General features: G+C 54.0%; 2 protein-coding genes across 6 annotated transcripts in view; one reads left to right on the top strand and one right to left on the bottom strand.

Moving 5' to 3' along the window:
• IARS1 (isoleucyl-tRNA synthetase 1) overlaps positions 1-15,229 on the bottom strand; it is a 133,217-nt gene that overhangs the window by 89,290 nt on the left and 28,698 nt on the right. The gene's annotated exons all lie outside the window — the stretch shown is intronic.
• Positions 10,950-13,267, top strand: LOC136791631 (uncharacterized). The gene is given in 6 exon segments (XM_067003366.1): positions 10,950-11,533; positions 11,535-11,584; positions 11,587-11,719; positions 11,811-11,924; positions 12,074-12,192; positions 12,357-13,267. Coding segments are annotated over 6 exon segments (1,722 nt in total). The 5' UTR covers positions 10,950-11,138.

Genomic DNA, 15,229 nt, shown 5'->3' with positions numbered 1-15,229 from the left:
TATCATATCGAGAAAATGTGCAATGCAACCAGATTTATCCTTGGGCCTCTAGTAAAAGAAAAGTATTTCCTATGAGTGGTCACTAACATGAGGAAAGTTACATAACCCAAACTCTAAGATTGATAAAGTCTAAGAAACTCTCAGCAGCATCAAGTTCTACCATGGAAGAGTCAAACCCAGAAGTCTTTCAGAGCTGTGCACTCCAACAGAGGTGGCTTACCTTACACACACAACCCAAAAGTGACCTTATTAAAGCAGAAAATATCACCCACGGTCAAGTTGTAGCTGGACCCTAACTCAAATCCAAAGCACGACACTGAGTGCATGTGTTTTACAACTGAGACTGCTTCAACTTAAATATAAGTGTCTCACAAATATATATAGATTTGTTAATGTAGTTTCATCAACTTTCTGCGTATACATTTCAGCTAGCTAACTGTTGAAGTTTTTATGCACGTTAAAATTTAGATGTATGCTTACCACCTCAGAGCCTAATTAATGCAGAGTGTGACAAGCGACAGCATTTATACTGAAGGTGTTCTACTTGCCTTTCAAAAACAGTTAACTAAAATATCTACAGAAAAGAAAAAGAAAGCTTCACTTTAGCTTCACTTTCTAAAGAACACTGCCTACTACCAGCATAGAAGAAAACTCCTTAGTGAAACACTGAATATTTAATTCAGCTGTAAATATAACCGTAAACTTCAGACAAGGTGAACGCTAGATGGAGCTGCAAAGTTACAAATCCAAGCCAGCATCTCCCTCTTGCGGCCATTCTGACTCAGTGCAAACCAAGAGCACCCCGGTTTTTCCGAAGCCAGGCGAAATGATGAGCATACAAACCACCATTCTTCAAATCACACATTTATAGCTGACCAGAACTGCTCCTTTCAGAAAACTATTCCGACAAAGCAACGAGAATTATGAAGTTGAGACTGCTGCTTGATGCAATAGCCCTTGTTATCACCACAAAAACGGCTGTTATCTTGAAAACCATATAATTGGTTTCCTCAATAAAAAGCCCTTGAGATCAGTTCCTGTGTGATCATCAGAAGTGCACAGATGACAACTGTCAAAGACCCTTCTGCTAGCAGCACTGCCCTCTTAAAACAAAGCAACTGCTGGAGACTACCCTATGTCTAACAGCAGGAGTCACTTACCTGTTTACAGACAAACAGCATGTTTTGCTTAACAATTCAACACAAGACTTCAGACAGTAACTTATCAAAATCTCTTTAAATCCCTTTGACAGCAAAACATTGGCAATTTGCAAGAAAGGGACTCTAGGATGATACACCAAAACTGAAACTGACATCCCTCTGAAAAGAAAAAAAAATATTACAAAACCACAGAGCTCCTTTCTACTGACAAATAGAAAAGGTTTACCCCAAAAAGATTAGAAATCAAGCAATGTTCCCTTAATTCTGGCACATTTCTCCTCAAACGTAACGCAAATTTAGTTGTATCCTCTTGGCTATGTGACACTTACTCTCATTTACTGAAGAAAAATAAGGTTTGGGAAAAAGAACTCCAGGTGCGTATCTCAGTCTTTGTTAACAAAGACCCTGATCCCTAAAGGTGAAAGTTATCCAGCTTCTAAAAAGAATGACACAAACTGAAAACACACATTTGTTGTCCCTTAGGTGTTATGAAGGGACGACAAACAGTCTGACCCAGTGAGTATCCAAGACTGCAAGTTACACTCACCTAGGTGTAACATCCTAGAAACTGGAGCGTACTACAATATTCATTGATCACAGTCATATACGCAACATGTGAACATCACGAAGGGAACTTTGGCTTCCAAAAGCTACTGAATTACTCAATGCAATACTCAAACACTCAAATACTTCTGGCAGCCAGGTGGGCCTACCATACCCTGGGGTGCACCAAGCACAGTCGAGGTAAGGGATTGTCCTGCTCTGCTCTGCGCTGGTGTGGCCTCCCCTCGAGTACTGTGTACGGTTCTGGGCACCACAGTACAAAAAGGATGTGAAACTGTTGGAGAGTGGCCAGAGAAGGACAACGAAGATGGTGAAGGGCCTAGAGAGGAAGACGTACGAGGAGCGGCTGAGGTCACTTGACCTGTTCAGCCTGGAAAAGAAAAGGCTGAGGGGAGACCTCATCGCGGCCTACAGCTTCCTCACGAGGGGGAGCGGAGGGGCAGGCGCCGATCTCTTCCCTTTAGCGACCAGCGACAGGACCCGAGGGAGCGGTGTCAAGCTGTGGCAGGGGAGGTTTATGCTGGATATCAGGAAGAGGTTCTTCACCGAGAGGGTTGTCGCGCACTGGAACAGGCTCCCCAAGGACGTAGTCGTGACACAAAGCCTGTCAGAGTTTAAGAAGCGTTTGGACTGTGCTCTTAGTAACAGTAACAGGTAGTAGTCAGAGTAGCTTGGGTGCAGGAGACGCAAAAGGGGCCTTTCCAAAAGGCCAATTATTTTTCCAATTTCTTATCATTCTTCCGGAAGGACTGTCGGTATGTACTCCCCTGGGCTACTTCAATTTTCGAAGCTCGATCCACTTCTTCGTTGTTCTGACGTTCTTCGGTGGCACGATTCTTAGGCATGTGAGCATCTACATGACGTACCTTTACAGCCAGGTTTTCTACCCGGGCAGCACTATCTTGCCACAGGGTAGCAGCCCAGATAGGTTTACCTCTGCGCTGCCAGTTGTTCTGTTTCCATTGCCGCAGCCACCCCCACAGAGCATTTGCCACCATCCATGGGTCAGTGTAGAGATACAGTACTGGCCATTTTCCTCTTTCAGCAATCTCTAGGGCCAGTTGTATAGCTTTCATTTCTGCATACTGACTCGACTCACCTTCCCCTTCCATGGCCTCCACAACTTGTCGTGTGGGACTCCACACAGCAGCTTTCCACTTCCGATGGCCCCCTACCACACGGCAGGATCCGTCAGTGAACAACACATACTGCTTTCTGTCTTCTGGCAACTCATTGTACGGTGGTGCTTCTTCAGCGTGGGTTACCTCTTCTGTCAGCACTGCGAAATCCCTGCCCTCCGGCCAGTCCATGATCTCTTCCAGGATTCCTGGGCGGTTGGGTTTCCCCATTCGAGCCCGCCGTGTAATTAACGCTACCCACTTACTCCACGTAGCGTCGGTTGCATGACGTGTAGTGGGGATATTCCCTTTAAACATCCAATGTAGCACAGGTAGCCGTGGGGCCAAGAGGAGTTGTGCTTCTGTACCAACAACTTCTGAAGCGGCTCGAATCCCCTCGTATGCTGTTAATATTTCCTTTTCAGTTGGGGTGTAATTGGCTTCTGATCCTCGATAGCCCCGGCTCCAGAAACCCACAGGTCAACCTTGAGTTTCTCCTGGGGTCTTCTGCCAGAGGCTCCAGGTGAGCCCATGCTCCCCAGCTGCAGTGTGAAGTATGTTTTGCACAGTTGGTCCGGTATGGAACCGGCCCAAGGGCTACTGCACGAGCTATTTCTTGTGTGAGTTGTTCAAAGGCCTGTTGTTGCTCGGGGCCCCACTTTCGAGTCACTCGATATAGATCCTCTTCCGAGTCACTCGATATAGAGGACTCACAAGCTGACTATAGCCTGGCACATGCATTCTCCAAAATCCCACAAGGCCTAGGAAAGCTTGTGTTTCTTTTTTGCTAATTGGCAGAGACATAACCGTTATGTTGTTGATCACATCCGTCGGAATGTGGCGACGTCCATCCTGCCATTTTACCCCCAAGAACTGGATTTCCTGTGCGGGTCCCTTGACCTTATTCTGTTTAACAGCAAAGCCAGCTTTCAGGAGAATTTGAATTATTTTCTTCCCTTTCTCAAAAACTTCTTCTGCTGTGTTACCCCACACGATGATACCATCGATGTACTGCAGGTGTTCAGGAGCGTCCCCCAGTTCCAGTGTCGTCTGGATCAGTCCATGGCAAATGGCAGGGCTGTGTTTCCACCCCTGGGGCAGTCGATTCCAAGTGTACTCAATGCCCCTCCAAGTGAAAGCAAACTGTGGTCTGCGTGCTGCTGCCAGAGGGGTGGAGAAAAACGCATTAGCGATATCGATTGTAGCATACCACTTTTGTAGCATACCACTTAGCTGCCTTTGACTCTAGTTCATACTGGAGTTCTAGCATGTCTGGCACTGCAGCACTCAGTGGTGGCGTGACTTCATTCAGGCCCCGATAGTCCACTGTTAGCCTCCACTCGCCATTAGACTTTTGCACTGGCCGTATAGGACTATTAAAAGGCGAGTGAGTCTTGCTGATCACTCCTTGGCTCTCCAGATGATGAACTAACTCATGGATAGGGATCAGGGAGTCTCGGTTGGTGCGATATTGCCGCCGGTGCACAGTTGTAGTCGCAATTGGCACCTGCTGTTCTTCAATCCTCAGCAATCCCACAGCAGAAGGGTCTTCTGAGAGACCAGGCAGGGTAGGCAGCTGCTTAATCTTCTCTGTACTCAAGCCAGCTATGCCAAAAGCCCACTGGTACCCTTTTGAATCCTTGAAGTACCCTCTCTTGAGGTAGTCTCTGCCGAGGATGCACGGAGCCTCTGGGCCAGTCACAATACGGTGCTTTTGCCACTCATTCCCAGTTAGACTCACTTCAGCTTCCAACACAGTTAGCTCTTGGGATCCCCCTGTCACACCAGAGGTAGAGATGAGTTCTGCCCCTTGGTGGCCTGACAGCATTAGGGTACGCTGTGCGCCTGTGTCCACTAAAGCTTTATATTTCTGCGGTTCTGGTGTGCCAGGCCATCGAATCCACACAGTCCAGTAAATCCGGTTGTCCCTCTCCTCTACCTGGCCAGAGGCAGGGCCCCACTAGGCCTGGTTGGAGCATCTGTCAATTAATTCTTCCAAATGTGAAGCAGAGGTCTCTTCGTCAGGGTCAGGAGTAATACTAGCCCTTCTACTGCCTCTGGGGGACTGCCCAACAGAAACTGGGGCAGCGATCCTCCTAGGGGCCTCTTTTCTTGCTGCTGTATCTTTCTGCAGTTCATGTACCCGAACAGCTAGGGCCGATGTCGGTTCACCATCCCGCTTCCTCATATCTTCCCCATAGTCACGTAAATAAAACCACAAGGTACCCCGTGGTGTGCGTCCTGGATTCTCCCTTGCTTGAGCCGGAGAATGCTGGCACTTAATGGCTGAAAGATTCTTCCATCTAGGTGAGGAGGAACTTATGTGTTCTTCTAACCATTGGGACAGTCTCTCCACGGCTGAAAAACAGGCCCGTACTGGGGCAGAGAGATTTTCTTCATATTTATGAAGCTGGTTGGACATAGTATCCACTGTTGGCCCCATCCCCTCCTCCCAATCCGTTGCTGCCAGTGTGCTGGCATGTGATGAGGGTGCAGCCCGTACCAACTTCTGCCACATGGATGCTGTGCACTGGACTTCATCAGGGTCTTTAGGTGTCTGGGCATTGTCCAAATCACTATAAATCATCTCCAGCACAGCTGATTCCCACAGGTGCTGGATACCTTTATCCATAGTGGTCCACTTGCCTACTTGATATACAATATCTTCCTTCTGGGGATACCTTTCTTCCACAGCTGCCAGGAGTCGCCTCCAGAGGCTGAGAACCTGTGCCCCTCTCCCAATTACTCTATCAATGAGCCTTTCTCTAGAGAGGGATCCCAGCTGCTTGGCTTCACTGCCTTCTAGTTGTTGGCTACTGGCCCCAGTGTCCCAGCATCGAAGCAGCCAGGTGAGGATGTGCTCACCTGGATGACCACTGAAATCCTTTCGTATTTCTCGCAACTCGCTTAAGGATAGAGATCAAGTGGTTTCTGATTCATTTATGGTTTCGGTCTCTTCTCCCTGACGTTGTTGTGATGACGCTGCTTTAGAGCTGCCTGCCTTTTTCTCTTCTCCCTCCTCCTTAGGAGGAGCTTCTTCCCTTACTAAACGAGCTGACTTCCGTTTCCATTGTTTTGTCTTGCCTATAGGGGCGACTGATACCATAGATGGTTGGTCCTCTGGGGTGGTCACAGTCTGTGTTATCTCGTCGTCAAATTCAGAAACCTCCTTATCCCCTTGAGGGTGCTGGGCAGTGATAATTGACATTTGATAGGCGTAAGCCAGACCCCAGCAGAGTGCAGCAAGCTGATGGAGTTCTCTGGTATTGCCAGGGTCAGGGCGTACGTCTTTCAAACGTTCTACCAGTTTTCTTGGATTTTGCACTTGTTCAGGGGTGAAGTTAAGAACCATCGGAGGAGAAAACCGTGACACGTACCTGCCCATATCCCCCCACACACCTTGCCACCCACAACTACTTTGTCTCGGGGCAGGTCCTTGGATGATATTCTTAATAAATTGTTTGACCTTAGGGAGGAAGAAAAACACTAGAACTAGTAACAGGAGGATAACATCCGACCAAGGGTATCCAAAATACTCAAAGGCTGCTGCAATTAGCCCACAGGGAGAGAAGAAGAAGGCACCACCCCCGATATTATTCACAAATTGACTACTAGGGGAGAAAAAGAAGGCGGTGTAATTCTTAATATATCCAAAAAGATAATCTCCAGGAGACCAGAATGATAACAATACAGGGCCTGAGTACCAGACAAAACTGAAGGCCAGCATGTTACAGCACAGCATGATAAAGAAACCAAACACAGATTTCAACACGTTCTCCGATCGGATATAGAGGAAAAAAAGAGAACAGAGAACGGACTACATACAACATAGTCACACTAGTGTCTCGTGTCATAGTCACTAGTGTGACTATGTTGTATGTAATAATACAATAAAAATATTAACAATACAATACAATAACAATACAATACAATAAAAATATTAACAGCAAACCGAACATTGTGACTAGCAAGTATGTTACTTATAACTACTTTAATCAATTCTGCTGTTATCTCAACCCTCGAGCCCCACGTTGGGTGCCAAAAAGGACTGTGGTGGTTTTACTCGGGTGGGCAGCCGAGCTCCACCACAACCGCTCTCTCACTCCACCCCCCCCTCCCCCAAAGAGGAAGGGGGAGAAAATACGACACAAAGAGCTCGAGGTTTGAGATGAGAACGATTTAATTAAAGGGAAAGGGAATGGGGAGAAAAAAGAAACAAAAGAAGCAATAAGGCCGCGCGGAAGCACAGAGAGAAAGAAAAAAAAGTTATTCTCTACTTCCCATCAACGAGCGATGTTCGGCCACGTCCTGGGAAGCAGGGCCTCAAAACGCGTAGCGGTTGTTCAGGAGGACAGCCCCCTCCCCCACGAGAGCCCCCCTTTTATTGCTGAGTGTGACATCAGGTGTTATGGAATATCCCTTTGGTTGGTTTAGGTCAGCTGCCCTGGCGATGTCCCCTCCCCATCACTTGCCCACCCCCAGCCTGCTGGCTCTTGGGGGCTTGGAGGGAGTCCTGATGCTGTGCCAGCACTATGCAGCAATAGACACAACGCTGGAGTGATACCAGTGCTGCTCCAGCTACGACCGCAGAGCACAGCACTGTGTGGGCTGCTGCAGGGAAAGGTGACTCCGTCCTAGACAGACCCAACACAATCACCGAAACCCGCAGTTTGCAGGCCCAGGGGCTCCTTTGTAGGGACCAAGCCCGTTTGTTCAGGGCCCTGAGACTGCTCTCTGGAGACAAAGCTGGCTTCTTATTGCTTACACCCTCACTTTTACGGCCCAGGCTGTCATTTTCAGGGCGCAATGCCTTATTTTTAGGGCCCCCAGTTGCACTGTAAGGTGCAGAGCTGCATTTTTAAGGTGCAAAGCCTTATTTGTGAGGAAAGCCCCCTCCCTCCCCATTTTAAGTACTATAAATATGAGGGGTTAGAGGGGGGTTGGGTGACGGGAAGGGTTGTGTTGTCGTGGTGGCTTGGGGGCTTACCGTACCCACCCCCGCTAATGTTTGCTCTTTTGTCAGCTTTGGATCCGAAAGTGGGATCTTAACACGGAAAACACAGGGGAGACTTTACTGCTCTCCACATCTACCTTAAAGGAAGTCGTGGGGAGCTAGGGGTCGGCCTCTTCTCACAGACAACTAGTGATAGGACTAGAAAGTATGGCCTCAAGTTGCGCCAGAGGTTTAGTTTGGAAATTAGCGGTGGTTTTCTCGGGTGGGCAGCCAAGTTCCACCGCAGCCTCTCTCTCACTCCCCCTCCTGAACAGGAAAGGGGGGAAAAAACGATACAAAGGGCTCAAGGGTTGAGATAAGAATGGGGACATCGCTCAACAATTATTGTGACAGGCTAAACAGACTCACAGAAGGGAGACATTAAGAATTATTCCTATTACTAACAAGCTAGAGAAGTGGGAAACAAAAGACAGAAACCCAAAACACCTTCCCCCCATCCACCCTCCTCTACCTCTTTAACCAAGCGGAGCAGGGGAATGGGGGAATGGCGGTTGTGGTCAGTCTGTAGCACTTTGTCCCTGCCGTTCCTTCTCGGTCACTCTCTTCCCCTGCTCCAACGTGGGATGCAGTCGTTCCCAAAGTGATCCTGCGTGGGCTTCCCACAGGCAGCAGCTCTTCAAGAACTGCTCCAGATACGGGTCCGTACCACGGGGTCCATCCATCAGGAGCACACTGCTCCAACCTGGGTCCCCCACGGGCGGCAGCTCCTGCCAGGTCACCTGCTCCTGCGTGGGCTCCTCTCCACGGGCTGCGGCTCCGGCCCGCAATCTGCTCTGGCGGGGGTCCTCCACAGGCTGCAGCCTGCTTCAGTGCAGGTCCACCTGCTCCACCGTGGCCTCTTCCACGGGCTGCAGCGTGGAACCCTGCTCCACCGTGCTACTCCGTGGGCTGCAGGGGGACAACCTGCTTCACCATGGTCCTCACCACAGGCCGCAGGGGAACTTCTGCTGTGGTGCCTGGAGCACCTCCTCCCACTCCTTCACTGACCTTGGGGTCTGCAAGGCTGTTTCTCACTCCTCTCTCTCTCCCAGCTGCTGTTCCGCAGCAGTTTTTTCCCTTTCTTAAATATGCTCTCACAGAGACGCAAACAACGTCGCTTATTGGCTTGGCTCTGGACAGCAGCAGGGCCCTTATCTAAAATGGGGCAGCTTCTGGATTCTTCTCACAGAGGCCACCCCTATGGGCCCCTGCTACCAAAACTTGCCAAGTAAGCCCACTACAATTTCTTCTCAGAAAGAATAGTCAGGAATTAGAACGGGTTGCCCAGGGAAGTAGTGGAGTCACCTGGGGGTGTTCAAGGAAAGGTTGCACATGGTGCTTAGGGACATGGTTTAGTGGGTGACATTGGTAGTAGGGGATAGTTGGACCAGATGATCTTGAAGGACGTTTCCACCCTTAATGATTCTACGATTCTGTGATTCTAATTAGGAGGCTTTGAACCCTGATGGTGAGAGTTGGCGAAAGGAGTCAGGGCTCAGACTGGACTGTCAACTGCAGTAAAGACGATTAAGACCGCTGGCTTTGTAACGTCTCTTGCTGATGTCTGGGGGAGACAACGAGCTCTGGTCTCACCCTGCTCTCGAGAAACTCTGTAGGAGAAGGACGTGAGGAGGGAGCAAGCTGTGACCCAAACGCCAGGTGTCCTGCGGCTCTCCCGGAGGGCGGCAATGCTGGCCCAAAGGTGCGGTGCAGGCGCCGCCACTCCAGGGCTGCAGCCCTGTCCGAGGGACATCTCCGCTCCTGCCTGTGGCACGGGGAGCGTTGCCAGCAGGCCGAGGGAAGCAATCCTTCCTCTCCGCCGCGTGTCGCGGGACCCGGCATTTGAGCCTGTGCCGGCTGCAAGAGCGGCCACCCTCTTGCTTGGGTGCCGAGGGCCCAGGCCCCAGCGTGGCACCTCCAGCCACCCCTGTGAGGCGGGGGCTCTGTCACAGTGGGTGCCAGGTAGCTTTGGGCGTCCCTGCCCAAACGGGGGGCGTGCGGTGGTGATGTCACAATGGCTGGCCATGGCGACCCGCGGGGGCGAGGAGCATATAAAAGGCTGCTGGGCTCGGGCCGTGCCTCAGTGCGATTTGGTGAGTTGGGGAGAGGGCAGGGAGGAGGGGGCTGCCGGGGGCTGCCGAGGGAGGAGGGGTTGCACACCTCGGGCCCGTGCTGCAGACTCACCCTCGTCCTGCTTCTCCCTCAGGGTCGGCAGAGGAGCGTGTGGAGGAGAAACCCCGGCACCGCTGGGGCAGTGACTCTCCAAGTGCTCGCTGTCCAAGTGCACCATGTCTGAAATGAAGCGGAAGGCTCCCGACTCGAGGGAGCAAGGTGAGAGAAAAGTATCCCGTCCCACAGGAGGGCGGGGAGGGGCTGGGAGGGCTGCCTGTGGCCGAGAGGGGAGGCAGGGGCAGGCAGGGGCTCCCCAACCACCCCGGGGCAGGGCCCCTCTGCTCCTTGGCAGGGGGGGCCCAGGTCGGGCTGTGGGTGCCTGCTGGGACCCTTGTGCCTGCTGTGCCTCCTTCCCCTCCACAGCCTCTGGCCCTGCCCATCAGCCAGCATGGCAGGGACAGAACAGGCCCTTGGGGACAGTCCCTCAGGGACACCTGGCCCCGCAAAGGTGCTCAATGGCTGTGCCATTTGCTCTCTCCCCTCCAGCATGCATGCTGTGTGGCCGGGCAGATGCTGACCCGAACATCTGCGGCCCCATACACAAAAGGAATGGACTCTGTGCCCACACGTTTTGCCTGGTGAGTTCCCCCAGGGTTCCCGTCAGCATCCCACCAGGGACGGTCCCTTCAACTATGACCCCTAACGAGATCCTGCTTTTTTCCATTCTATAGTCTCTTGCGAATGGCCTTTATCAGCTTCGATCACTACGCGTCGGAATTTTGGGATTTTTACTGAAGGATATACAGCACACAATCAAGCGGGCATCCCAGAAGGTGAGGACCTGATGGGAACAGGGAGGTTTGGGCCAGGAGATGCTCCCGCGAGCTTAGCCTGGACCCCAAGGCAGCAATCCCAGCCTTTCCAACCTGCTCCGGGACAAACTGCTGCTCTGGCAGACGAGCCTTGTCCGCCAGGGGGGGTCTGCAGAGCGTGACCCAGCAGCGCCCGCGCCCTGTGCCCTGCCCTGCCCAGGGGTGTGGGGCCAGCGGTGGCGGCATCGAGCCTGGTGCTAATGGGGCTGCTGTGTTCTTTTCAGCAATGCTTCGTTTGTGGCGAGCGAGGGGCCACCATCACCTGCACGGAGACAGGCTGTGAACGCAGCTTCCATCTCCCCTGCGCCTCGGAGGGAGAATGCGTCACCCAGTTCTTTGGGCAGTACAGGTAAGGGCTGCCAGCAGCAGCCAAGCAAGAGAGGACCCCACGCTGGTGCTTCCCAGCAGCCTGGCAGAGCCGGAGGCAGCGCCAGAGCCTGGATGGGCCTGGGGCTCCTTCACGTTCCTCTGCCCTCCTCGCCACAACCGCGGCAGGCCCAGCACTTCTCACCTTGCCCTTCCCTTCCCTCTCCCCGCCAGGTCCTTCTGCTGGGAGCACCGCCCTCAGCAGGCAGTGCAGGCAGCTCCGGAGCAGGACACCATCTGCATCATCTGCATGGACCCTGTGGGGGACAGCAAGTCCTACCACACCATGGTGTGCCCAGCCTGCAGTCACGCCTGGTTCCACCGGGGCTGCATCCAGGTAGGAGCCCTCCCCTCACCCTGCGCGCACGGCAGGTGCTCAGCAGCACCAGGGCCCGCTCACCTCTCACCGCATGTGTTTCTTCTGCAGGGACAAGCTGTGAGTGCAGGCATTCTCTACTTCCAGTGCCCCATCTGCAGAAACCAGGTGGAGTTCCGTTCCGAAATGTCCATCATGGGGATCCGAATCCCAGTCAGGTTGGTGTCCCTCTGCCCTGCTCTCTAGACACGAGGGCACAAGCGCTGCGCATGGCCAGGGACTGGACAATTTCCCTCCCTTCTCTTGCAGAGGACCAACCTGGGAGGACGGCAACGCCTTTGCATCGCTGCAAGAGAGGCACCAGCGCTGTGATGTCAGCGAATGCCTTTACCCACAAGGCAGGGAGCAGGCGGAGGGACAGGGGTGAGTTGCCTCAGCAGCCATCTGGGGCTCTGCCCACGTCCTCAGCCTCAGCACATGCTGGGGGAGCCAGGACAGAGCACAAGGGATGTGCCAGCCACTCCCTGGCTCAGACACTTTGTCCTCACACCCACAACTCTTTGCTTCCCCAGGCCCTGGCAGCTGCTCCTGTGCCGCTCCTGTGCTGCCGAAGGCACCCACCGGCGCTGCTCCAACTTGACCAACAGCACAGGCACCTGGGAGTGCGACAGCTGCGCTGGCGTGGGCACTGGTAAGTGGCAAAGGCCTCATGCTGCTGGGCTGTGGCCAGGCCAGGCCTGGCTGCAGGAGCTCAGGGCAGTCTTGCCAGAGTCTCTCTGACCCTGGACGGGTCAGAGCCTCTACTGCCGTGGGTCTGGAAGTCCATCCCACTCACCTTCCTGTCTCCCCTTACAGCCTCCAGTAGCAATCTGGGGCTCGCCGGCCCCAGCACCTCCAGTCCAGAGGTTCTGGGGCCCTCCCGTGGCTCCCCAGCACCCGAAAGGAGCAGCCTCAGCAGCACCAGCAGCCAGGCAGCACCGGGGCCATCCCACAGTTCCCAGGAGACTGAGAGGAGAAGGCCAGGGACAGAACAGGGGACAATCTGCCAGCCTGTACATCAGGCCCAAGACACCTGGCACAGTCCCAGAAGATGCCGCAGGAGCAGCCGTGCTGCAGAACCCAGCGCTGGGAGCAGCACCCCCAGCTTGGCCAGTCGGAGGGCACCAGGAACCTCCAGTCACTCCTTGGTGCCCGAAGGCAGACTCCCCGCCGGCCAGCGGGGGCGACCCCAGTCAAGAAGCCGCTCACCGCTGGAACGTCCAGCCCCAGATGCCCAGAGCCGGCCCCGAAGACGACGCAGGAGCAGCCACGCACCAGAAAACGGTGCTGGGAGCAGCAGCAGCACCAGATCTGCCAGGGGGGCGGCATCGGGGTCCCCCGGTGGATCCCCAGGGCCTAGGCGGAGACGACGCTCCAGCCAGCAGGGGACGGCCCGGACAAGAAGCTGCTCCCCGTTACAACATCAGGCCCCAAATACCCAGAGGCAGACCCAAAGACGGCGTGGGAGCAGACGTGCTACAACCCCCAGTGCTCAGGGCAGCAGCAGCAGCAGCTTTGAAAGCGAAACGGCATTGGGGTCCTCCAGCGATTCCCCGGTGCCTGAACGCAGCAGCCGCTCCAGCCACGCCGGGCCAGTCCGGATGCGAAGCCGCTCCCGGTTACAACATCGGGCCCCAAATCCCTACGGCCGGCCTGAACAACGCCACGGGAGCAGCCGTGCTCCAGCCCCACGTCCTGGCTCCAGTCCCCAGCCGCCATCACAATAAAGCTTGCTGCCAATCCCATCTGTGCTGAGAGATCACACGCGCGTCGGCTTCAGCCTCACTCGCACGACTAAGCCGTGTCTCCCTGCTTCCTTCCCTCCCCCCCATTAGATTGATTAGGAAAGCAACGCAATTCCAGTAAGCACGTTTGGCTTAATCACATTGTCCAGAAGGGGTTACGATCTACACAGCCAGACATGTCGTTTGGGCTGCACATGTCCCAGTTATTAGCCAACCGTCACCCTGTAGACTATGGCACGTAGAGTTAGGAGCCACGAAATTAAAGTGTCTTTGACGAATTGTAGTATGAACTTTCCCTGTGAGATTCCAAAGTTGCACTCCATTAAAACACCCCTCTGTTTCTCTCCATTAAAACACCCCTCTTTCTAACTGCGCATTCATTAGCGCAGGCCCATGAGTTTTCAGGTCAGAATCAGTACGATACAAGCTTGCATCTCCCACATCCAAGTGAAAACCATGCTTAGGTGTGATTGTTGCACAACCACAATTGCACGCGGTTACAATTCCTTGCCCTCCCCACCCACGTTGAACTTGGGCATCATAACGCACCACGGCGCCTTATCACATGCATGGGCTTCGCAAGGCTGCTGTTGACAATTTGGAATAATGGGGAGTGGTATGACAAAATAAGGTAGATACCAAGATGTTTCAAGCACAGGTTCTGCTCGCCACCGATGTGGGCATCTAATCCCCGAGGGTGATGTAAGCAATAGCAACAAGACGATTTGTTACCTAGCTGCCGAATGCAGCACCAACAGTGCAAGCAGCCAGGCGGCACCGGGGTCCTCCTGAGGCTCCCCACCGTCGGGCAGCACCAGCCCCAGCACCGCCAGCCAGGCAGGACTGGGGCCCTCCTTGGCTCCCTGGTACCCGAGAGCAGCAGCTCCAGCACCCTCAGACTGACAGGAGTGGGGATGCCCCACAGCTCCATAGTGCCCAAGAGCAGCAGCGGCTCCAGCCACCCTGGACCAGAGCAGAGGACAACCCGATCATGATTACAACGTCCAGCCCCAAATCCCTACAGCCAGCCCAGAACACGCTGCAGAACCAGGCATGCGCTAGCCCCAAGTGCTGGCCCTAATCCCCAGCCCCCAAGCCCAATACAGTTCTGAGCCAGCCTCTCCCCGCTCCCCTCGCCCATCTTCCCCCAGGCTGCTTGCTTTGCAGGGGAGCCCATGGCAGCGGGGACGAGCACTCTGGACACGCTCTTTCCCAGTGGCACACGTGGGTGATCACAGCACTGCAGCGCTGGAGAGGAGGTCGGGGCTGGCAAGAGGTGGGACAGGTGAGAACAGGGCTGGCAGCCGGCTTTGGGCTCTTGTATGGCCTTGCCGTTAGCGCAAGGACTCGGCTTCGGCTTATCCGGGTTGCTCAGGCCACGCTCGTGAGCCTGCAAGAAAGGGACAAGTTTAACGGCAGCATCCTCCCCAGCAGGTTTGGGTCGAGGCGTCTGCCTGTCTTATGCCCGCTCTGGCACCGGTGCCTGTGAAGAATGACGTCGCGAGGTGCTGGGCCTGCTCTCTCAAGGAAGAACTACAGGCTGAGCACTGAGCCGGAGAAGTCCAAGGTCGCAGGTACGGGCTGTACACGCCTCGCACAAGCAGGACCGCTGTGGAGCGGGGTGAGCGCCCCTCGCCTCGCTTGAGATCGACTGCCTCCAGTGGCAGTGGCCGTGCTGAGAGAGGCGTGGTGGGGCAGAAAGCGAGTGAATCCCTGAGCCGAGGCGAGATTTTGGGAGGGCCTTTCCTGCAGAACGAAGGACTCCGCCAGAAACTCATGTCGCGGTGCCCTTTCTCCAGCCGTGTGGTGCTGGAGGACGTGGTGTTGCCTGTCTTTGTCCCATCGGACTCTGGGAGTTCCTCTTCCAGGGCAGACGGCCTCTCGGGTTCTCGGATTAATGCTTTCCTCGGAAATGATGATACTGCTGGGCAGTCCGTTTGCTCT

The sequence above is a fragment of the Anser cygnoides genome, chromosome 10, assembly GCF_040182565.1.
Source record: "Anser cygnoides isolate HZ-2024a breed goose chromosome 10, Taihu_goose_T2T_genome, whole genome shotgun sequence".
Lineage (NCBI taxonomy): Eukaryota > Metazoa > Chordata > Aves > Anseriformes > Anatidae > Anser > Anser cygnoides.
This window is presented reverse-complemented; position numbering and strand designations above follow the sequence as displayed.